The sequence below is a fragment of the Drosophila hydei genome, unplaced genomic scaffold (genome assembly GCF_003285905.1).
Source record: "Drosophila hydei strain 15085-1641.00,03,60 unplaced genomic scaffold, DhydRS2 tig00000149-arrow-pilon, whole genome shotgun sequence".
NCBI classification, from domain to species: domain Eukaryota; kingdom Metazoa; phylum Arthropoda; class Insecta; order Diptera; family Drosophilidae; genus Drosophila; species Drosophila hydei.
Window position 1 is genome coordinate 2497279 of NW_022045678.1, and position 25006 is coordinate 2522284.

A 25006-nucleotide genomic window follows, 5' to 3' on the forward strand; every position below is an offset into this window, starting at 1 on the left:
TTCGTTTTTATTTTGCCAGGGCATTTTATGTCATGTTTATTGATGTGTAAAAGTCATAAAGTCAAATTGAACACTTGTGCTGGAAAACTGCCCAAAAAAGAAAAAATCTCATTCAAGTCACCCCCAAAAGCAGAATACAGTTTCTTAACAATATTGCCGACTAAGCAGGACTACAGCTGGGTATACCCTGGTAAAATGAATTAATAATAAGGCAAAGCAAGGCTTTAAATTATTTTTAAGCTCAAAAATCAAAAATCAGTTCAAAATTCGCCGCTGCGGGGTATTTTCGAGTCGTGTATTCCCCTACTCAATCAATTGGCATATTTGAAGCGTAGCATTTGCTTTATAGTTTTCTATTTCAATGGGCCGTGGTCAGTGGATAGACAGCTGTGACCGGTTGTCTATCCAAATTATAGTCGCAAAAGTGTGCAGCTGTAGCCTGTGTTAACTTAAGCTTAAGACTTACCTCGTTGCTTTGGTGGCATTGACTGCGGCGCCGTCTTTGAACCATTGAAACTGCATGCGAGATGAGCCCTGGGCCGTGCAGGATATGATAAACTCGCTGTCCTCGCGCACAGCTGCCTGCGGCTGATTGACGCTCAGGTCCTGCAATGAAAGCGTAACGCAGTTTCAGTACACACAATGTTCACTAATTAAACGTCCATGTGTAGGCGTCTGATGGCTGGGGGTTGGAGGTTGGGGGTTGCTGGTTGTTCCGGTCCCACGGCCTCTCATGTCGAGCAGCACAAACTCTGTGCTGTCGAACAGGAACACCCTGAGGTTTCCGGCTTGTCGGTTATGTTAATGTAGCCTAATTGCGAGCAGCGGCCAGCGGGCCGACCACCTGATGAGGCCAATTGTTCAGCTGCTTGCCACAATTAATAAATAATTATTTTTTTGGTTGCTGGCCAAGTGCCAAGTGCCAAAGGCCCACTGCCCAGTGTCAAGTGTCAACATTTATGCCAATGCATTTGCCATTGTTATTATTTTATTGCCATTGTTTTTATGGCGCCGAGTCAATAAATTAATATTTAATTTCTGACGGAAATGCAAGTAGATACACCTATGTGTGTGTGAATTTATATATTTTTATGAAAGCTTTATCTCCTGTAAGCTGTCATACATGAATGTATACAGGTATATATATTGACTTCAAACAAACAGCAAAAATCAATGTTCCGCGCCTTGATTGAAGCCCATTCAACTGCCATCATCGAAAATGTATTTTAAAAATTGAATAATCTGAAATTTATTTGCTTAATTCTTTGCGTTAAAGTATAAAATGCTGTGTAATCAATTGACAATTCGAACTCGAAAGAAGACTTTGCCTGATATCAATATGAAAACTTTAAAGAACTTTTAGTTACTTACCAACATGTTCAAAGGTGGATTCTCGTCGAAATGATGAAAGTTCGAGACGAGCGTAAAGTTTCCAATGCGACCGCGCTCGACCATCCGGGTGATGGCTTCTCGAATGCGCTGCGAATCGCCTTTGACGCCGAAGAAGTGAAACGTTATATCCAAACGATCCGTAGTATTCGAAATTAGTTCCAGATCGCTTATCTTTGTTATATTGAAATTCCGCAATACTCGAGAGAGCTGCAAGGCATAGAAATAGAAGTGGTTCCTTATTAAATTGATGTATGCTTGATGTTTCGCAAACGGACGCTGAGCACTCAGGGGGCCATTAAAGCAAATTGACAGCCTTTCGATTTCTGAGCCCATGGCATTGATTTTTATTACCCAACTACTAGCCGCGTTGCTGCTCATGCAGCAACTCTTTGGCTCATCTTGCGAAATAAATGTTAATATATTCGAGCAAATGGCACCATTGAGCATTGGCCACGCATAAAAAATACAATGTCAATGCGATTGGCAAAAGGTAAAAAGTAATATGTTAATACGGCAATAGATTGCCCTTGGCAACCCAAAGTGTGTGTGTCCCAAAACAAAACGCTAACGATTCACTGAGAAATGTGTGTGTTTCTAAAAATAGAGTTTTATAAATATACAAATCATGGCAGCCATAAAGTGTTATGGCTTATGTGAATCGCATAGAAGGGCTTGCTATTAAAGTACCTTTTTTATAACTTTGACTGAGGCTTAAGCTGCAGGAAAGGCTTATAAATATTTCATGTGAAACTTGCAAAGCAACTCTCAGAGTAATTATGACAGCTATAAAATCTTATTATCCTGCTCATGAGAATCGCCTAGAACAGCTTAATATAAAACTAAAACTTCTCTTCACCTACTTTGACCACTTCATCTGCATTTCATTTACTGTAAATATTTCATATACACTCTATCTCTTAAATATATATATCATATACCTTAGGGAACTAATTTTGCTTAGCATTAAAAGCAAAATTTACAAAAATTAGTATTAAAAATTAATTTAATGCTTGATCGTTGAGGTAAACAAATATGGAAAAGTTCAAGTTCTTAAAATACTTTTTCTTTTAGCTCCTTTCTTATCTGGCCAACTTGAAGTGGAAAGTTTTTCCTTTGCTCGCTCGGAATTGGCTATGAAATGCAATTTTGCTTTTGCCTAACGAAACTTTTCATTATTTTTTTTGCTCTCCCTCTCACTCTCTCTCTCTCTTGTTGCACCGTCGTGTGTCATAATATGGAGCCAGTGCGGTCTGGCTTATCCTTATTTAAATGATTATGTATTATGTTAAAGTCGTTTGCTTCCGTCGGGCGCCGGCCCCATTGCGAGGGTCATTGCACTGGCCAAAAGTTTTTTCGCAAACTTTGTGTTTGTACGCCACCACGGAGCGAAAACTGTCTAGTTAAATATTAATATTATTGAGCTATCTCCACTTCATGGCGAAGGCTTCTGAAGTCAACGACTCTTTTTACCAGCAGAGAGCGTCATATAAAGCAAAACAGCAGAGGGAGAGAAAAATATTCGAAATATTTGCAAGCCCGAGTATGGGAAAAGTTGCTGTGGCGCACACGTTCGCTTCAAGCTGGCAACTGTCATTAGAAGTACTGCTGTTAACTTGGCAAGTTAAGGCCAATGCGGCAACGCTTCATTTGCCACCAGAGCAGCATAAAGCCAAAGACCAAAAGCCCAAAAACCAACACAAATGCAATTTGAGGCATTTGCAGAGCGGAAAATGTAAAAATGTTCCACACAAAAAATGGAGGAAAAGAAGCCCAAGTAGAAAACTACCTTAAAAATGAGGAAAAATGTTTCCTGCGCCGAAGACCAGCAAAAGAAATTGCAAAGGATACAGCTTAAAATACTTTAGTCTGGAATACAATACTATGCAACCTACCAAAGAAACTATTTAAAAGGGCCAAATACTCCGACTTTTGGAACTATTTCTATATGGCGTTTAAAGTTCATTTGAGGTTTTTGCACTGCCCTGGGTCATATTCCTACTGAGGCCATTATGGAACAATAATAAATATTATGCTAAAGCTAGAGACTTTTCTTTTGATTGTAAATCAAAGTGGGACTAGCCCATAAATAACTTTTTAGGATAATGTAAGAAAGAGAAAGAGAGATAGAGAAGGGAAGCAAAAGAGAGACAGAAATGAAAATGGAGGAAGAAAGAGAATGTTTGATAAGAGAGAGAGAGAGAGCAAGAGAAACAAGAGAGTGAAATAGAGAGAGAGCGAGATATTGGAAGAATGTGACAGAGATAGTGACAAAAAAAGAAAGAGAGAGAGAGAGCACGAGAGATTGCTAGAATATAAGAAACAAGACAGAGAGATGGAGAGATATGGAGACAGTTAGATAGATTTATAGAGGCAGCGAAAGAGAGAGAGAAAGGGGAGGAAAGAGAGCGAGACTGAGGGAGAGAGATATGGATAGATGGATAGATAGATAGAGGAAAAGAGATATGGAGCGAAAGAGAGAGAGAGTGAGACGATAGGAAGAGAAATTGAGAGACATAAATAGAGAGATGTTATGAGAGAACATGTGATAAGACTGAGACAGTTAGATAATACGAACAAGATCGTGAGAAAGAGAGATCATGAGATAGTTGAAGAGAGCGAGGTAGAGAATGAGTGAAACGCAAGACGAGATGTAGAAAAGAAGAAAAGAGTCCAATGTGTCCATTCATTTATAAGAATTAACATTGACACTTGTTTCCCAATATTATCTAATACTTTGTATATGCTAAAAGTCAAGTCTTGCAGGCAGCTCCTGCTGCTCTATACTCGCAGCTGACAAGAATGTAATTCAGACAGTTAAAGTAAAAGTATTTAAGCCCCCAGACAGGTCCACTCTCTGGAACACAATCTCACACTCGCTGCACACATATTTTCGACACGACGCAGACGTAACCAATTAGCTCTTTTAATTAACACAACATTAAAGCATTGTAAAATGTGGCAGCTGAGAGTAAGGAAAAAATAGAAAAATTTTAAGACCCAGCTGGAGGAGGGAAGCCATGAAATCAAAGCTGACAACAAAAGTAAACTTGCCTCGCCTCGTTTTTTTTCCGCTTTGCCGGACGTTTTAAGAAGTCGAGTTCAAAACACAGTTATTGAAGAGGACGAGGACGAGGACGAGGACGAGGACGAGGTGGCAGCGTGGCAAAACTTAAAACTATGCGAGTCGTGGCGGCAATCAGCCTCTTATCGGTAGTTATTACAGAATTTTCTTTTTGTTCACGCCTTCGAGACGTGCTCGAAGAATGCCCCAGCACCAGTTGAACGACTTTCTACGTTAGTTTTTTAATATTTACTTTTATTATTATATTTTTCTTTTTCGTGCCCTTGGCAATTATATTGCACAAGTGCAAAAGTAATGCAATTTTGTTGCTCTAATTAGGGCCCCAACGGGGACCCCTCGATGGAACAAATTAGCCACGCCCGGGGGCATCATCACACGGTCGCACTTGAGTGTAAAGTAAAGTCCGAAATGTTACGGGCTGACACTTTAGCGGAGGCCGGCAATGTCGTCGACTTCACGTTCGACTTATGTAAATATATAGTTATGGAATTAATCAAGAAAGTGCAGTAGAAACAAACAAAAAACCAAAACAGATTGCGGGAAAATAAATATTTTCGGTTAATATGAAAGGGTTTTTTGTTGGCTCGGCGCATTTTCGCTGTTGTCTTTTTTATTTTTTTATAAATATTGGACAAAAAATGAAAACTTGCAAGTGCCGAATTGTGAAAAAGAAAAGAACAGAGTAATGTGCAACAGTCAATGCGCTGAAAAGTGGCAAAGTTAACAAGAGGCAGCATGAAGACGCGAAGAGCAAACGAACAGGCGCGGTCCGGCTATGGCGTGGACGTTTGTTTGCGCCTGCTGGGGAAAATGTTGCAAGTTAAGGAAAGGAAAATGTGGCGAAAAAATCGCCTTTGTTTGCTTAAAAACTTTTCACAGCGGCTGGCAAGTTTAACAGACGCTCCCTCAATGGGCTCTCAAATTAAAAAAAATTACAATCAGATTAAAGTTCCGACTGGCCGCAGTTAAAGTTCCGCTCTCATAGAGCATTTTAACATAGGGAAATACCAGAGTTACTTTTACATTATGGATGATGTTACTCTATTTATGTTTCCCTCTGCTAGGGCTCCTAGTATCAGTTTCACATAATTCCCTTTGGGCTGCGCATTTAGCACATGGACTCCTTAGCGAGGGCCACTCATATCAGTTCAATCTGAGCTCTGCGCTAATGACATTTAAATCTCCTCATTCAAATGTGAAAGGGCGGAAAATCTGTGTGGAACAGATTGCTGCAGATTTATTCAGTGTGTGGCTGATAAAGGAAAAATTCCGAATGGAAATTCGCAAAGTTAAATAATTATGCAGACGAGAGCAGAGTGAATGCAAATTTAAGCGACAGCAGCTATTTTAATTAAGATGTTTTTTCATTGCTGCGGCACTGCGAAGAAAACAATACTCTTTTGGGGCCTCAGCTTGGCAACGCTTGTAATACAATACGCTCGAGGACGGCCAAGGCAAAGTAAGACATTTGATGCCAACTGTGCTTCGGTTCTTGCAAACTGCCAAATATTCTTTTGGCTGCAAACTTGCTGCCTAATAGGGTTTAACTGCAACAAAGTTAAGAGTTTAGAGCCGACAATGAAGGCAAACTTTTTCGAGGGTCCTTTAATTAGGCTGGCTTAGACTTGCGTAGGACGCCGTTCTCTGCAGTTCTCATTAGAGATGGATGAGTGCTTTATAGTCATAAATGGCATTTATAGCAGCAAATGAGTTTCCCTTAGTGAATTTCATAAAATTGTACATTTTGTTATGGAAAATTTTCGGAATAAAGGTATTTGCTGGAGAAGGAATAGAAGACCCGTTCTTGTACTAGTAGAAATAGTAGTGAAAGAAATAGTAATAAAGTAGTTGAAGTAGTGCAACAGGTAAATTGTCGCAGTTAAAATACTTTTTATATTAATATATTATATATTTTATTATGCTATTTCTACTACTGTAATAATTTTAGAAGATGTAATACAGTAGCTCGTAGAAATAGATTTATTAATAATAATTACGGAGTCGTAGTATACGGATATTAGTAATATTAATATATGTTACAGCAGGCGTACTCATTGTAGGCAAACAGTACTGGGTAAAAGTCTATATATAAAGTAGTATATAGAAAAGAGTATCCCATCTAATATCTTAACTTATTTTGTATTACTAACTTTACGATTTGCTCTCGCTTGGAGCTAGCGATAAGAATGCATTTTGGCATTGCAGATTCTAAAGCTCAGGAGCAGTGCCAAGTTTTAATGTTGTGTGTGTGTGTGTGTGGGTGTGGGTGTGGCATATATTTGGCCTAGCAGCAGGACGGTTTTATGTTAATGTACTCCAGCTGGCTGCGACCAGTTATTGCCCTGCTGCTCATCCCCTATGGCCGGCCCAGCCTCAGAGCCCACTTGAAGCAAACAATTTGTAAACTAAAATGGGCACTTGTCTGCTTTTTGCTGTTCACAGTTGCGTCCGTTGCTACATCACCTTGAAGGAGCAGCGGTGGACTTTGGGAGGTATCATCCACAAAATGCCTGGCGTTGTCTTCCTAATCGTCGTGCCGACAGCGAACTTTGAGCGGGAGCTGATTTACGGTAAGTGGGCGAAGCGCAAGAAATTGAATAAGCGCCGAGTGCTAATTAAATAGAAAGTTACAAATTCGCTTCCCACTCGCTTGCCTCTCATGCAGCACAATGTGCTGTGACACGCCTCCACCTGCTGGCCCAACATGTCCATCCATATTCACATCCACATCCACATCCACATCCCCTTTTACATCCACATCAGCATCCACATCCACATCCGCTTCCTGCCTGCGCCTGCATGCACTGGTGCTTAGGCGCGTAATTATGTTGTTTAGTGGCGTTATTAATTATTTTATGACATCGTAAAAGTGTAAAACTGCTCTCGGCGCCTAAAAGCCTGCCTCGAAATTTACCCACAACAGAAACCACCACCCGCCACGCCCACCCACACACTAACACACATGCAGCCGCACGGGCTGTATCCTTTTTTCACTGTTCTCTTGTCAGAGAGTATTTGAATACTAGCATGAAGCGTGTGACCTGTAGTGTGTAGAAGGCACTTGTGAATCCATTAAGTATATATAAATCCTATATGTGGAATATCTTATATATAAATATATTTGTTCATAATCTAAATATTTTAGTCTCTGCATGTAGATCAGATGCTTTATCATATTTATAATTTTGATGTGCTGAATCCGAATCGAACTCTAAAATATTTCATAAATATTTCTAAAATAATCCATATATTTAGAAAAGAACTTAAGGATTCTGTACATACTTTTGTATCTTCTTAAAATATTTCTTAAATTAATAGAGTATATATTTTTATTACCAAGGCAAAGTGACTTAGAGAGATAATGTAAAATAATTATTTTTCACAAATTTGAACAGATTCTGAAGGAGAAGAGTAGTACTTAAGACACTTTAAGCAAGACTAACCCAATCTTACAAAGCCTCTTCTTAGCATCTCCTATCTAATAACATAGGTTTCAAGAACTTTGCACTCTATCTGCAAGGGTATTCCAGGGTCGTTGTTGAGCATTAGGTTCAAGTTTTCTGGGTTTTTTTTGCTTTTGCTTTTCGTCCACTTAAAGAGGTTTCAACGGCGAACAGTTTGCTGTCTAAAAATTGAATATTAAATTTTAATTAGCCAGGCCGAGTGGGGTTAAGTGTTAGCATGTGAAATGGATGCGGTAAACGGAGCAGCGGGGCTGCGGCATGTTTATTTGCTCGCAAGCTGGATGTGTAAACATCAAGTTGCCAGCGAGCTGAGAGGTTAAATTTCACCTGCAAAGGTTGAGGATGCAAATGGCACACACACACAGGCTTAAAGCAAACGCAATGAAACTTAATCACATTTTGCATAAGTGGATCAACTTAATTTGTTTAATTTTCCCAATGAGGCACACGCACGCCTTGAGTTTTGAATTTTATATTATTTAGGGAAATGTATTAAAAAAGTCAGATGAACAAAGTGAATAGAAATGTATAAAGAAAAAAGAATTATTTAATTTTAAATGAAATATGAGAAAAGTAAAATTCGTTGGGGATTTGACTCTGAATTTTTAATTTAAATCAAAAATGCTGAAGTTGGATCTTTGTAGAAGCCAACATATATTTGTAGAATATTGAAAAGAAATTAAATATTTAAGTTAAAACAACAATTAGATAAGCAAAAGGACTCCCATATGCTTGTAATGAGAACACTCATAAAATACTCAAGAAATTCTAAAAGAAACTTCACATATTAGAATTATTGGGCCAAGATACTGAATATCTTTGAAGGCAGATAAATTATAGCTTGAACAAGTTTTATCGCCGTCTGCCATTAGGGCTCGCATGGCTTTTAATTAATCATAATCGAAGCCAAAAATGCCTACAATAAAAACCGATCAGAGACCATAATTTATGACAACAGCAAACAGCAACAAAATGAGAGGAACCGAAAAAATATGTCAACTTATCAGGTTCGATTTGGCGTTGAGTGAAGCTGGCTGCTGTTATTAATCAAATATTTATTTAAATGCTTCCAAAAGCGAAATGCGCTCAATGGGCATCATTAATTTTGGCTGTCACCACGGCTAGATCCCGTCTGATAATGACCCTGAGGCTTATGACTGGCCGAATGGGCCTAGGCAAGGGGCAGGAATGCAGGGCGTGAACAAAGTTTTAGTTAGTCAAACTTAAATAAATGACTTTTTCCAATGCAAAAATGAGCATTAAGCAGCGAGCAACCTTCAACCATCGAAAAAGAGAGCAAAAAAGAAGAAAAAACACAACCACTTGACATGTACATACTTGTGTCAAGTCATCGCGGTAGCTGGGAGAGGTGTCAGACATAAATCACAGGGCTCAATGCCAAGCCAAAGCGTTCCCAGAAATTTGCAAGGTCTTCAAAGTAGCCGGCAGCAGGCAGAAGCGCAGTCAAGTTTCTTCCCTCTTTGGCCTTGCTTTGGCTACTTGTGGGACAAGTGGCCCAAAAGTGAAACAAAGACTTGGCTCATAGCAAAATTTAATGCTCTGCCCTAACCTAAGCTCATTTAAGCCCTATTTTGGCATTTGTCAATGCCTGGGGATTTATATGGTATTGCTTCTCCCTCTCTTTCACTCTCTTCCTCCATCTCTCTCTCTGTCTGTCTCGCTGTGCGTATGGCAAATAAATTGTGATTCCTTGTGTGGTTTCTGTGTAGGCCTTGATTTGATTTTTGGTTGCCAATTCTATTTATTTAGCTCAAGTGGAGCTTTGGGCCCCACGCTCTCTGAGGACAACGGACCAGCAAATAGATAATAAATAATTATTAAATTATGTTTGGCCAGCAGTCAGAAATTACTTTTGCCAACTGTTGCATAAATTATATAATTAACATTTTCCGATTTTTGTTTAATTTAAGCCATCAATTTAATTATTGCCGTATTCGCAGCTATTTAGAGCTCTGCGGTCAATTGCTATTTAAACACAGCACAAAGTCCACCTCGGCCAGACACAGAAAGCAAATATTTATAAAATGCTTAATGCTTAACAAATTCAGGCGCAGCAAATTTCGCTAATTAGAAAATAAATCGTGTAATTATATGGAATTAAACAAATTGTGCCACAATTTATTAAATGTTTAAAGAGCCTTACTTTTGTGTTGATAGAACACAAATGAGAATGATATTTAAAGTAAGCCTTTATGGGAATTTTATGACATATTTAAAATCGTTTCAATATCTGCTATCGATAGAAATAAAATTTTCATGAAATATTATTAACAGCTCAATTGTGGACCTTTTCTACCTCACAATTCGATGCTGAAAAGTAGGGCTTATTAAACACATTTGAAAATAAAAATCATGTATAAATTTATATTTGTTAAGACGCCTCTGTGGGTTATTTTATGTAATATTTTAATTCTAATATAATTTCTGGCTGCCGCGAGGTTAAATAAAATGCCTGACAAATCAACGCAAAAATTTTTAATTTTTAATATTATTATTTATATATAAAAATTCCATTTTAAATTTTATATATATTTCATAATGCTATAATAGAATTTTGATTACTCTGGTTAGTTAATCAAGCTATAGAATTTTTGATTAAAACATTTAAATGAGGCTTTGTATTTAAATATAGTATAAATCAGTGGGTTTTCACTTTCTGATATTAATAATTATTATTAGTATTTTAATTATTCATTCATTCAATCATTCAAAATTGGTCCAAACTGAAAAAAAAAAATTAAGTTAAGATGGCAGATATAATATTTTCGGTTTTGAGCCGCCCTCAGTGCTATCCTGAATACCGAAACTCTTTATAAGACGATAGCCACGAGTATACATTTCAGAAGCAGGAGTGCAGACTCCTTAAGGTATTTGAACAGGAGCAAAAGACGAGTTAAGCTAGCTCAGCCTGTTCATCTGTTTGCCTGTTTGTACCTATATATATATTTAGCTAATTTTTATAATTAAAAAAATTGTATCTCTATTATTAGTAACTCTAATAATTGTATCTCTATTATTCATTATAATTCAATAACTTCATTATAAGCCAATAACTGTGCTGAAAACGTGAGAGTTAGTTCATTAGAGTCAAAGTGATTTCATGTATAAATATCTTGTCTATTAGGACTCACAGTCATTGTACATAAGCACTTCATATCAATGTCATTGACTTGTCAGTTGTACATATCAAGCTGTTATTATCATGCTGCATAAGTGCAATTGTTTCAAGTATTCCAATGCTGCAGACCCTTCGTAACGCATGTCTCACGACTCACGTCTCACGTCTCATGGCACACAATTTTGATCCATTATTATACGCTTAGGTAGAAAGCAAATGTATGAATGTCTAGTATTTGTATTACCTTTTCATTTACTCAAAGGCACTTCAAATAATGTTTTAACTGAGCCACAGACTGGCCCGGCGGGTGGTGTTGCTGGCCATGGGCTCCATCCAATGGCCAGTGGTAACAATAATCTGAACATCAATCTTCCGGAAAATAACAACGCAATACTCCGACTCGAAGTTGAGTTACGTGACAAGAATGTGCCCAAGTATCGACGCGGTGGCGGCATGGGCGGTGCAGGGCGTGGTGCCAGCCCGGGTCGTGGCGCTGCTGCAACAGCAGCAGCTGCTAAGCGGGCCCCGCCAGGTGGGGCCGGTGGTGGCGTTGCGACTGGTACGCCGGCCGTGCCACTGGACAGACGTAATTTAGTGGTGCCGCTTGAAAAGGTGAGTCCATTGGGCAGTTACCCAAGACTGGGCAGCACTTAAAGTTGACTTTGATGCGGGACAAGGGTACTCGAAGCCTGTTGTGCTGGGGATGCACTTAACCGGACGGAACGTGACTGAAGCACAGTGCATAGTCGGGTAGGGCCGATAGCTGAACAATGTAAAATGGCGCCCAAATTGTCTTGGCTCGAGTAGAACGCAGATTTTGATGAATGAGGGTCAGCCAACAAGTGTGGGTGACAGTGACAGTGACAGCAGCATCAGCAGCAGCAGTCCAAGCTCGAGTCCGAGTCCGAATCTAAGTCCGCGTCCGAGTCGGATAATCAGCAAGATGAAGATGCGCGAGCAGAGATTGATGGGCGCAGCTTTGCAGTGGGCAGTGGGCGTGGACTCAGCGCACTGATGACTATCCAATTCAGATTCATAATCAACAAGGGCCGTGTCTTCGTTTATTACGGACTGGTTGAGGTACTTGTTGTTGCTTTTTCCGTTGCCAGGTACTCGAGGAGTTACTTGTCAAGCTTGAAATTGAGCACGTTACTTGGACGACGAGCAAAAAAGGTTATTTCCATCACGTCGTTTTCCCGCTGCAGGCCGGCGATGCCTGCGAGACGACGCTCCACTGTCTAACGGAGCTGGGCATTGGCACTAAATTGAATTCCAGTGTCAGGTAAGTTGAGACATTGAAAGACACCGCCAAACGCCGAACGCCGAACGCCAAGCGGCAAGCGGCAAGCGGCAAACTGCTAACAGCAAACGTGCCAGGCAAGTCAACAAGTCGCCAACGTTCATGCAACAGCTGCTCCAAATCCAAATCCCATTCTCACTTCCACTTTCCAACAACAGCTCCTTCTGCCCGGTTAGGTTTTAATAAAAAATGCAGCTTAAGCTCAGCCAACGGCACCACTCCATGCAGTTGCCAGGGCTTTAAGGGCTTGCCAACCAGCGGTTGGCAGCGGGCAGCTTCATATTTTGATTGCCTCCGGGCGAGAATCACGTGGACGACTAGCTGGAGATGCAGCTGCAAACTATAGCTGAAGCAAAGTCGGTCTGTGGGCGAGTCTCAAATCGATTTGCCATGCTGAACAGCTGGACAGCTGGACAGACTCAAGCTGAAAATTGAATGCTGCCGCACAGGCCTGAGCCAAACGGACGTTGATAGAGCAACAAAAGCGGAGCAGAGCAGATGGAAGCCATGTGCTTCTACGTTAAATCCGATGGCATGCAAATAGAGCGAGCAATAAGGTCTCAACTCAACTAGCTGCAAATTATATGAAATTTAAATGTTAACTCTTAATTGCAAGTCATAAACCGCATCTGCTAGATATGCTAGAAATAATTTGGAATGCATTAAGTTTTCTTTCTGGGAACTTGTGAAAAATGAAAATTTGACCTGAAGCTAGTTTCGTGTTTCAAAAGCTAAATTCTAATTAAGAGAACACGCAGCTAATTGAAGAGGGCAGCACTTGAGTCTGCGTTGAATGCATTGTGTGTCAAATAAACTTCAGTCAGGTAAATCAAGTCCTTCCTGGCCCCCTGAAATTTAGCCGGAGGCTGCCTGGCATTAAGTACAAAACAATGAGCAGTCTTAAGTAGCCCGTGCGAAACAAATGAAAGATGAAACACAGCAAGTATGCTGCAAGGATGCTGCGACAGGCGACACAAGCAGGTGTGATAATCATTTAATGGCATTAAGGAGGTGCATTAAAATGCAGCCAAAGGTGTGGCCAGTCAACCAAGGAGAGAGACTGTGTTTACCTTGGAGTGTATGGCAGCTCAAGGGATGGAATGAATTCGATGAGAAAAGTGATATTTAAGCTGTTTAATGCGCACAGAATGCAATTAAGTGCAGCCAGATCCTTGGCAGCAGCTGCAACCCGCAGGCTGCAACAACTTGCTGACAGTTGGACTGGCCAAGTCAACTAAGTGCACAATGCCACATGCATGACTTGCTGCTCCAGCTGTAAAAATATTTCCATATTCAAATGCATATCCTGCAGCTCTCTGCAATCTGCTCACTCCACTCAACTCTTCGTTTCGTTCACAGCGTTCTGCCATGCAGCGTCAGCTACGATGCCATCACAGAAGCCTCCAACATGCGCGACGATTACAGGTGAGTGCGAGAAGCCGTTCCAGCTAGAGTGCGACTCTCAAATCAGAGTCTGAGTATGTGTGCATTTCCTTTGTGGCTGCTAACAGCTCGCTTGTACAGTTTTATTTGGAGCACCTTTGTCTGGCTTAGACACGTGTGTGGCTCGGCTCGGCTCAGCTTTGCTTGGCTTTTGCCTAGACTGTTTCTTTGCCAAAAACTAATTTGAGCGCGTTCCTTTTGCGGGCATCCAGCAAAGGCGTCTGTCATTTCATTAACTTTCACCCGTTGTCTTTCACTTTCGGCGGCATTGTTTGTTTCTCTGGCCGCTGGCAATGTGACAAGTAGGTCGCCGACATCCTCTTTTCTCTTCTCTTTCTTTCCCACTCATATTGAGTTTCGGTTTCTCACTCACATCTGCATAGAACGTGGCCTGCGAACCCATCGCATTTGGCCTGTGTCCAAGTATATTGCGGCTTTGAACGAATCTATGCGAATCTATTGTGCCTGGGACACTAGACTGGGCTCGAGCAAAAAGTGAAAATGATGAAATTTGCATATGAAAGCCAACGATTTAGGTATTTTAACCCTGTCGAAAGGTTAAATGCATTTGCCTAGTGCACATAATTTATGACTTCATTCGTTTACAAGAAATTTTAGTTTGCAGGCGAAACACAGAGACCTGCATATAAGATAAACAACAAAATTCGGGTTTGTTGATTTTAGCTTTGAGATTTATAGTCGAAAAGTCTTAAATGCTTCAACGCCATCGAAAAGGTTGGCTTTGCTTAACTTTATGATCTATTAAGACTTGCATGTTTATAATTATGATGTCAATGTGAAAGAGAAATAATAGAACTAATATATTATAAAACATTCAATTCACTTTGCTGCTCAGGCAAAAGCTTCTTGCTCCGCCCAGTGTATCTAGCCCCATGCATCTAGCTCTTTCTGTCCTTTCGTCTGTCTTCTTGTTCCTTAGACTGTCGCATATGTATATATGTCTTACGTAGCGCGTCTTAGCACACGTGCAATTTAAATTTACTCCAAATTATCAATAAATTTAATATTTTCCATTAAATCTATAAAGAAAGATTGTTCTTTGTAGAGCTGCACAACTCTTTGAGTTAGCAAGACTTCTTTATATGAAAACTTGTTTAACAAATTAAAATAACTTATATTTTATATTATATTATATTATATTATATAATATTATATTATATTATATTATATTGTAATATATTATATTATATTATATTATATTAAATCGATAAGTAAAGGAAATTCTTTGTAGAGCTGCACAACTTTGAGTTAGCAAGACTGCTTTATATGACATTAAAAGTTTCTTTTACTAAGTTTAGTTAGACATTTCATAAAGGCTATATTAATATGAATGCAATGCTGGCAAATTATTGAAATTTCTTATCAATATAGTAATGTTCGTCAAACACAACGTGCACTTCGTATATTTTGTGGCGTGCATGAGATGACCATTTGTGAACGAATGTTTACGTTAATAAGCAGAACTATCGCATTTGGATCAAGCATAATCCACAAGTGTTTGTCGAAATCCATTACATCAACAAACTATTTCTGTTTGGTGCGCTTTTTGAATTGGCAGAGTCATTGGTCCAGAATTCCTTTAAATCGATGATGGTCAGGATTCTAAGAACTATTTCAGCTTGCGTCTTCTACATGCTAGCCATGATATATATTGCAGAAATTATGGCATAAAATATTATATTCAATAAAAATTATTTTAGTGATATTAAAAATATATTTCATTGGCGTATTTTAATTTAAACTTATGACACTAAAAAAAATAAATCAAAATTCAATTATATGTGGATTAATAATAATAATTAATTAACTCATATCATAGATGTTTCTTAAGTATACACAAATATCAAGCGATCTTCTTTTAAGATACTTCCCAAAAACGTATTCCAATAGAAAGTTTCGCTTTAGTTCAAATACCATTTGTTAGCCCAGTTCAATAATTGATTTCCCAAAGAGAAAAAGAAGCGCAGGCATCTGCCTGCCTTTTTGTACTAAACAACAGTAAATTAGTCTAAAAATTTATCTCTCTATTAACGGCTTCGTATGCTTAAAAACCAATCGAAAACATTTACATATATATAGATTAAGTAGATATTTCATAATTCGCCTCATGTAACTTAAAGCCAGCTTCTAGCAGCTTCTCTTCTTGCTCGAAGACATTCTAAAAATAATGTTGCAATTAGACAATTGCACAAATGTTCGCTATGTCCTCATTAGCGCCGATAAATATTTGTCATTAGGTTTTATGAACGCCAAATGGTGTTTATTTATTTAACCGTTGCAGCGATGATGCCGAGGATACCTCCAAGTGGAACAACTTTGTGGAATCGATTAAATCGAAACTAACCGTGAAACAGGTTGTGGATGGCGTGCGAGCCGGTGGCTCCTTATCCTTTGACTACTTGCTGCTAATTGTAACCGCCGAGTGAGTACAAACCGAGATGCCATTCATTGCGAAGCCATTGCTAATGTGAGTGTCTGCATGTGTGCATGTGTGTGTGTGTCTGTGTGTGTCTGTGTGTGCGTGGGTGGTTGCATCTTGCAGCTCTTTGGCAGCCCTGGGCTTGGTCGAGAATAATTCCCCGAATATTGTTGCGGCCATGTTGGTATCCCCGCTTATGGGTCCCGTTATGTCAATTACATTTGGCGCAATTATCTCGGACAGAGAGCTAATGGTAAGTGGAGCAGCAGCTGTTGCTATAGCAGATATTTGCTGCGGTTGGCCAAAGCCATTTCGATTCGCTTTTGTGTTCTGTCTATTTGTGTGTATTTGTGTCTGGCAGGCAACACATTGTGTGGCCCTTGCCAACAGCGCGTTGTACAAAAAATAAAACAAATAAAAACCAAATAGAGATCGAGTCAGAAATTGAATGCAGTTTGCTCGGGCCCAGCAATCCATTCGCAACACACTTTGGCGCTTTGTGGACTGATTTATGTATGGAAAAGTGACAGATGAAAATAATAAAAGCCATTCGCCGAAAATTGTTATGCCAGCTCGTTGGCAGCTCGTTTGGCCTCTGCTAGGCACTGGCTCTGTGAAATGTAAATGGAAATGAAAAGCTACGCAAACTTCCCACAGGATAGCTCCCACCACCCAACGCCCCGCCCCCCATCAGCATTCGAACACATGACGACAATATTTTCTGCGAATTTGTTACAAATTTTCAACACTTTTGTGGTAACACTCGTCGCGCGTTTTGAGTTCTTTATTGACAGCTCGATGATGTGCCCACAAATGGGTTTCGCGCTGCTTTCTATAAATAATGCGCTCTTCCAGCTGAGCCACTAATTGCATGCATAGCTTTACATGAATGCCCTCACTCGGCGCCAATTCCATATTGCATTTAACTCACTTGTTAGGGTAGTTAATGTGGAGGGTGAAGTGAGTTCATCTGCCAAGTAAACTAAGAGGAAACTAGAGTGAAGAAAGCGCAATGAAAAACTCATTCGAGATTTCAATTAATTTTTCATTTTTAACAGAATCTTCATTGAAAGGAATATTTAACAAATTTTTATATATAATTAACTAACGTACATATCAAGTTGTTTTGTTTCTAACTTTTGAGTTTGAGTCTCAATTATTTGTTGCTGTAACAGTTGCATCTTGCTGTAGTCAGTCAGCTTCCCAAAGCCTTTTCCTGCCATTTAAAGCATCCCTAATATGTGCCTTAATGTTAACTTTAGCGTGTTTCTTTTATGTCTACCTAGCATAGATATCACTGCCTATAAGCTACACTTCTTTTTAATCCTAAAGAGAACAAGCACCGTTTCCTGCAAATATGTTTTGATGACTCACAGCTTCGTTTGGTGAAGAGACAAAAATGACCCTTAAAGGAAAGAAATAATGCTAAACATAAGTTCAGTTGCTCAATCAAATAAGTTTTAACAGCAGTTTCAAAATCATAATAATAATAGTTAAGAACGCCTAAGGCATATTTTAGTTCTTAGTAGGTGAAACTTCAAGAAACATTTGCAAGCCCCCGGCTTAAGAATACCTCATTAGTAATACTCATTTGAAATGTTCTCACAAAAGCTTTCAAATTTCAATAGAAACATGAGCCTCACATACAATTTAAACCACATACATATGTATTTATGTATGTTTATCCGAGTTCGTATTTTTGAGAGTAGCGAACCGTAAAGGTAAAGGACTGCCAAATCGAACAAATCCAATTTAGTAGAAAGTAAATATGCTCCCCTCATTTCCTGAAGCAGAATGGAAAGATTAAAGCTCAAAAGGAGTTTGCTTAAAGATTTCAAGCTTAAGTATTCTTATGGTAAATTTAACTCAAGCATAAAATATCGCTTCACCTTTTGCTTTTCTTTTAAAACTGACTTGTATGCAAATTTGACAGCTTCTATTCATATCTCATGTATCTTGAAGCCAGCTCAGACAAGACTTGAGTTGTGGAAAGAACTTAAAATAATTTATCTAGTCTTAAGCATTTATTTGTAACTAATCTACATGGACTTAGCACAGGAATTGCTTACCCTGCTCCTTTTAAAAATCTTCCCTAATTCAGGCGGATGAAGGGGCTTAATGTTATCCGACCTACAAATTCTAAGGTGTTGCTGCCACACAAATTCTTAGGAATTGTGAACGTCTTAAGCCTAAATATACAAATTCAAAATGTTGCTATTTATACAAACCGAGCTTTGTTTACTGTCTATAAATAAGAGCGACGAGCGCCAAGAGTTCATCGTCTGACCAAAGACTCAGCGAACAGACTTAAGCTACTTAAATTAAAAGAAAGAACCACTCAAGGAATTATCCAAACTCGACGCAAATAAAACTTAACGTCAACTGCAGCAGTTGCTCTTCATCTCTGTCTCTGCCGCACTCTCTCTCTCTCTGTCTCTATCTTTGTCGCAATCTGTGTCTCAGTCTGTAGTGTTTCCATTGCCATAAATGTCAACCAGCAGCAATAACAACATTTGAATTCTATGGCAGCGATAGATAAAAGATATTTCGGGTCTGTGTCCGCTGAAGTACTTCAAGCTGCAAGCTGCGTGCTGCGACTCATAAATTTCACAGGTGCGCCTTGTGATAAACACATTCACAACGTGTAAGACATCATAATTGAAAGTAAATAGAAACTGTCCAAAAAACAAGGCGCCACAAATATGAGGCAAACACTTTTGCAAGCGCTTTTAATGACTGCGGCTCAGACGCCCACTCCCCAGCTTACCCTGGGGGCAGCTTGCTGTCTGCTGACACCATTTTGCAGACACCACACACACACACAAAGAGCACACACACATGTATCTCTAAGCACATGTCTTGTTGGATGTCGTGTACTTCAATTAAATTTTAATTGAAATGAATATACGAGCATATTTTGTCGCAATTTTGTTTTCTTTTTGTGAAGTAGCTTTAGTTGCAGCAGCTATGCTACAGTAGGGTGACTCAGGCATGAAACAAAAACCAAAAAATATTTAATAAGCTGCTGTAACATTTTGTTTACTGTATTACATAGGCAGCCTAAGGCAAATATGTGTCAACAAAATGCCAGAGAAAATTAGAGAAATCACTTCTGACACACCCTACTCTCAGGAGCTGCTAAATTAAAATGCAACATTTTCTTATTTCATGATTTTAAGCACAAAAATATAGAGTGCCAGTGAACAGAGACAAAGAGAGTGAGTGAGAGGGGACGAGCTTAGTTTTTAGTAAATATTTGAAAAAGTCATTTCGGAAATGTTGGGAAAAGCGTTTAAACCATTTCACACAAAAATGCCAATTACTCGGCCCAGCGGGCACATAAAAATTGAGAGCCATGCGCAAAATATGTAAAAATTGAAAAATATGTGAATAACAATTACAATTTAAGGACAAAAACAAATAAAAATTTTGGTAAATAATCGTAAAGTTTGGCAAAATGAAAACTAAATGCTTTTGTCTTTATGCATAAATGTTTATGGCAGCATCTGTCAAAAGTCGTTAAATGTTATTGAAATGCACTTTTTTCTGCAGCTGCGGGCAGCACACACAAACACACACACGAGTGCAATGCATATGCAAGCTATAAAATATTTGCACGCCATTTAAATTTGTTGCAATTGCTTTACACATTACTCATACGCCCAGTGAGCCGCTGGCGCGTTGTTTACACGCAGCATACCTGCAAATGAAATGTGAGCGAAGGGTGGAGGCAGGATGAGGACGATAGGACTCCGAAGACAACACACGAACTGAAAAGTTTTCTCCTTGCACTCTGCTTTAATGCCTCTTGGCAAATGCTGTTGTGGCAGGCTCTTTAAATGCAGTTTACTTTCAAGTTTTTAGCTCTGCAAATTTAAGCAGTTGTCAGTTTGCATTGAGGGTTGAGGTTGGACCCTAAGACGACGACGACGGCGACGATGTCGTCGGCGACATCATCTGGCTGACATTAGAACATTTTCGTTTTGTGTATGCAGCTGCCAAAAGCAGATTATGCTGCGTGGCTGCAAATTTGGGTTAACATGTCACGCACCCACTCGCTGCGCTTCTCGCTGCCCGCATCGCGTGGCTCTCCCCCTTGCCCCTTCTTCTCTTTCGCACTATCTGTGCCAACTATGCTACATTATCGCTTAAAGTGTCGCTGACTGGCGTCAGTTGGCGTTCAACATGCAAGCTCCCTTCTCTGTCTGCTTAGCCATATATCTATCTTTGTCAGTGCTGCTTGCTGTCTGTCTTCCTTACACCATGTTGCAGCACAATGGCAAATTTAATATCCACTATTTCTTATCTTAAGCGAATGCCGAGACAATTATTTAATTCTCTGCGAAGATGCTTTACTCTCAGAAGATATGAAAATAATACGTAACTTTTCTAGATCAGCATCAAGCACTGAATCAATAACGTTAATTCTATCTATCTGATTAAACTTTCAGTTTGATACAAGCGATTCATATGTGTTAGTTCTTTGAATACAAATTTCGCTAAAAAATATTATTTTATACATAAGTTTTTAATAAGACCAGATACCTCAGATACCTCTTATATAGAAATTTGGCTGAGCAATGACAATCACAATCCTCAATGTTTTTCCCATATTCAGAATTCATTCTTCAGCAACATTTATTATTCCATTTTCTGTTAGCCATTTCATTTATTATAGTCATATTAAACATATAGCAAATATTTCTTTTACGGTTATTCTTATATTCTTAAAAAATCCATAAATATATAAAAATGTTAAATTATTATAGATCTAAATATTATCTGCATCATTTATGAATAAAGCTTTGTCGCTCTTTTTGCTTTTCTTCACTTCAGAGCACTCAAACTTCCTACTCTCAAATTTATTTAGATTTTTCTTGTATTTCAAGAAAATATTTAATTCTTTCTGCATTGAGGACACAAAAATATTATTGTGCTATTGAATCCACTAACCCACTCTAACTCTTCAATTCATGTGACTGGGCAAACAGCGAAGCATTTGTCATCTCAAATATATAAAGCTGCTTGAAGCTATTGTTTAAATAGAAAATTCTATTTGTATATATTTTGCATATACTTAACGGCTGGCAAACACAAATATCAGTATTTTATAAAGTAAAGGGTATCCTCGGGCCTGGCATATTTACAATTCAAATTTGATTCTGCTTATAATTTTTGTTTCTTTTGCAGCGCGTTGGCTTTTTATCCTTGGGCCTGGGAATGTTGATCTCGTGTGTTTTTGGGTTCTGCTTCGGCCTGATTCTGGGCACCACCGAAATGCCTTGGGGTCAGAATATGGATTGGCCCACGGAGGAGATGCGCGGCAGGTAAGCGACGCAGAGCCTCAATCAATGCTAATCAGCCAGACAAGAAACGCTACAGATTGGCTCGACTTTGTCACGTCTTGCCGGACAAATTAGAATGCCAGGTAAATTAGCTGAGCCATGAATATAAAAATGAGTCTATTTTGGGCTCTTTACGAATTAAGAATTTACTTGCACTCATTATTCAGGGAACTGAAGAGCTATTCAGCGCGAACATTGTCTTTGAACTCAACAGATAACATATTGTCGATGTCGATCAAAAGGAAAACTGAGCTGTCCCATTTTTTTGAGTCTTGAGTCTTTCAATTGCTGTTAAATTAACTGGCGTATGGCACACAGGTGCCACAGAGTCAAATTTATGATAAAATAATTTTTGCTGCTCAGGAAATGCTTTCAAAAGATTAGTTGCCTGAGCGACCAACTCATTAGCGAAGCTGAAAAATGAGAAACTTAGCAGAAGGAACAACAAACAAAATTATTATGGAACCTTTCGCTTTCAATTAAAGCTGAGGGTATTATAAAAGTCAAGTTTATTTTTTTAGCTTAGCAGCTTTGATTCCGCTTGGAAATGGGAATGGAAATGGAATTGAAAATGGAAATCCATTAAGTATGTTAATTACGCATCGGCTCATGCAAATTCCAAAAGTTGGCAAAGACTTGAAGTCAGCTGGGAATCTATGAGCGAAAACCTAATAAATTACTTGCAAATAATTCAACTAATCTGATCAGCTCGAGCGAAATGTGAGGCGTGCGCTCATTAGGCAAACACCCGCCGCAGCCACTCAGCCTGAGAGACTACTGTAGTCGCCTGGCTAGTATATGAGCAGACATTTATTATAGCATCGTCTCTTCATCCTCTTCTTGCTTTTTTTGTTGTTGTCTGTTCGCCAGACGATACAAAGCGCAAATCTTGCAGACGCCACGTGCCGACTGCGTAAATCTCTCATGCCAGTGGGCCAAATAGGCAGGCTTAGGCGAACGCCCACACGCGCGCACAGTGCACCACATCGCACCATACAAACGCCCAAACGCCACTACAATAAATTAAGCTCACGCGTATTTCCCGGAAGCTGTGCGTAATGAATGTGTGTTGGCAATTGTGTTAATTGCGCAAAATAAATTGTTAAAATAATAATACAAAAGGACAGACGGCCCCCGCTCGGGCAATAGAGATAGGCAGACGGCCCGTCGATGGACTGCCAAATCTGACAGCTAAATGTGCAGACGTACAGTCATACATACACATAGACGAACAACACAATGCCGCACATACAAATCATCATAATATTAACAAAAGGCCAGATTGTCTGATTGCCTACCATATGCTAGGTATCTGCCTCCCTCTCTCCCCCCCTCTCCCACTCGCTCATTGTATATACGGATATTTCACACACGTTGACCATTTGGACGCCAGACTCAATTGTGGCGCGTGAAAATAGCTTTGTCCCTGTCAATGCTTGGCAAATGGCGAAATGTCGAATTGAGGTCTAATAATTGCAGGCATTTTTATACTGAAACTGATAACCGCTTGGAGCTGTAATCTCTGTATTCACGTGCTGCTAGCTAAAAGTTGAAGGCTGCACAGTAAATTGGACTTATTTTGATTTAGCTTAGGCGAAACTGGGCTTGGAATAAGGCAAGAGCGATTTAGTTGCAATACTTTTTATATTTAGTTGAATTGATTGGAGGGAATACTGCAGGTTTTTTAATCTGCTTGAATGCACACAAGAGACAGTTCGAACTAGAAAGATTTAATTTGTTTTGTTTCTCAAAATCGTAGTCTAAATTGTCTTAAATGAGAGTCGCTTCTTGAAGTCTAAACTAGCTAATATGAGAATTGCTTCCTTAATGAAAAGAGAATTTTTAAAAATATCCCTGAATATATTTATATAAAAAAGTAAAACAGTAAAGAAAAAAGTAAATATCAATAATTAATTCATGTTCATTAGACTCACTAAGAAATAAGCCCAAGTTACGCCAAATATTTTTATTATTTTCACTCACTCAGCAGACGTAAGAGGATTCAGAATCTGATGACAAATCTTGCCAAAAATGTTAACTGCTGAATATTATTGATAACTTAAACAGCTGACTTAACACAGTTAAAAAAAAGAGTAAGACTCTTGTCTGCTCCCCACATATAAGGAAGTTTTTTCGTTGCCATTATTCCAGCAGAAACTTCAAATGGAAATTCAGCATTCAAAAAGGCTCTTAAAACCAAAATTTTCTTCAACAGAATCATTTCAAATTCTAATTTTTCTTTCGCAAAAGTCAGGTCGACTATCTCGTTGAGGCTTTTGGCAAAGGTAAAATATGCACTTGCTAATTTATGGGGACAGGCGCCGAGTTCAACAATAATTGAGCGCAAATTGCGGCGCATAATAAAGTTGTTGCGTTGATAAAAAGTGAAATGTATCATTTTTTTTAGGGAAAAATTACAGCGAACGCGAAATGTAAGCAAAGTCGAGGGCCATTAATCAAGCAAAGTTGGAAAATAGAAGCCAGCGCTGCCATGTAGGCGCAAATGAGGTGCATGAATCAAAAAGCAGCACAATGAAAAGTTTCAAATTTTTCACAACCAAATGACTGCAGCACCGGCGACAAGGTCGCTTGCCGGAACTGATAACAAAAGCCGCTGACACTTGACAAAGTTGCGAGTTGCCAGCTCCCATTTAAACACAGCGAAAAAAGAAACCAAAACCAAAATGAAAAGCATGAAAAAGCAGCGTGAACAGCAGCGCCACCTGGCGGCGTGTCCAGTTGACAGCGCAGATAAGCAAATGCCAGCCACAGCCCTCGCTGTCCAGCTCTCAGCTCGCACTTCGCAGTGCTCAGCTCTCAGCAGAACTTAACTCAATTTTCGTTTGGCTCACAGGTGGCATTTGTCATTTGGTGGCATTTTTTTGTGTTTTTAATTAATTTCTCTTTGACTTTTCAATATATAATTCCCTTCCGCTACTTCCATTCGCAGGGGCAATGTGCGAGCTTTGTGGATGGGCGTGCTCTGGGCCTTAACATCTGGCACTGGCGTGGCTGTTGCCCTGCTTCAGGGTTCTGCGGGGCCGCTGATTGGCGTTGCTATATCAGCCTCACTTCTACCACCCGTTGTCAATTGCGTAAGTATTTGAGTGTTACAACTGAGTGGTAAAGGCATTCATCTCGGAATGGGCACGACTATATAGAAACCTGAAAATGTATGCAACTAACAGAAGGAGGCATTCCAGATTGAATACATATTCTTCATGCTCGCCTGTCTGTCTGTCTGTGGAATACTTGAAATAGTAACTCTTCGCAGGGTGCAGAGTATATCATAGTCGAGCACTCGCGACCAAAGTTCCCTTACCTGTTGTTATTCTAATCATGACGCATTTTGGCGAATTATTGCCGACTTGCAGGGTATTAAATAGCATTAAAAGGTAAAA

General features: G+C 39.3%; 2 protein-coding genes across 4 annotated transcripts in view; one reads left to right on the forward strand and one right to left on the reverse strand.

The window, feature by feature from the left end:
* Positions 1–25006, reverse strand: part of LOC111603983 — a 188527-nt gene that overhangs the window by 49671 nt on the left and 113850 nt on the right. The window contains exons 7-8 of the mRNA XM_030223223.1: positions 1372–1599; positions 467–606 (exon numbers count right to left, since the gene is read on the reverse strand). Coding sequence (XP_030079083.1) covers positions 467–606; positions 1372–1599 — 368 coding nt within the window. The remainder of the gene's footprint in view (positions 1–466; positions 607–1371; positions 1600–25006) is intronic.
* LOC111603972 overlaps positions 1–25006 on the forward strand; it is a 39183-nt gene that overhangs the window by 2720 nt on the left and 11457 nt on the right. For all 3 annotated transcript variants that reach the window (XR_002751713.2, XM_023321815.2, XM_023321817.2), the window contains exons 2-9: positions 6917–7044; positions 11340–11689; positions 12187–12359; positions 13737–13802; positions 16123–16263; positions 16384–16513; positions 21451–21587; positions 24556–24700. Coding sequence is in view for 2 of the 3 variants with exons in the window: in XM_023321815.2 (XP_023177583.2) it covers positions 6981–7044; positions 11340–11689; positions 12187–12359; positions 13737–13802; positions 16123–16263; positions 16384–16513; positions 21451–21587; positions 24556–24700 (1206 nt within the window). In the remaining variant the exon portion in view is untranslated. The remainder of the gene's footprint in view (positions 1–6916; positions 7045–11339; positions 11690–12186; positions 12360–13736; positions 13803–16122; positions 16264–16383; positions 16514–21450; positions 21588–24555; positions 24701–25006) is intronic.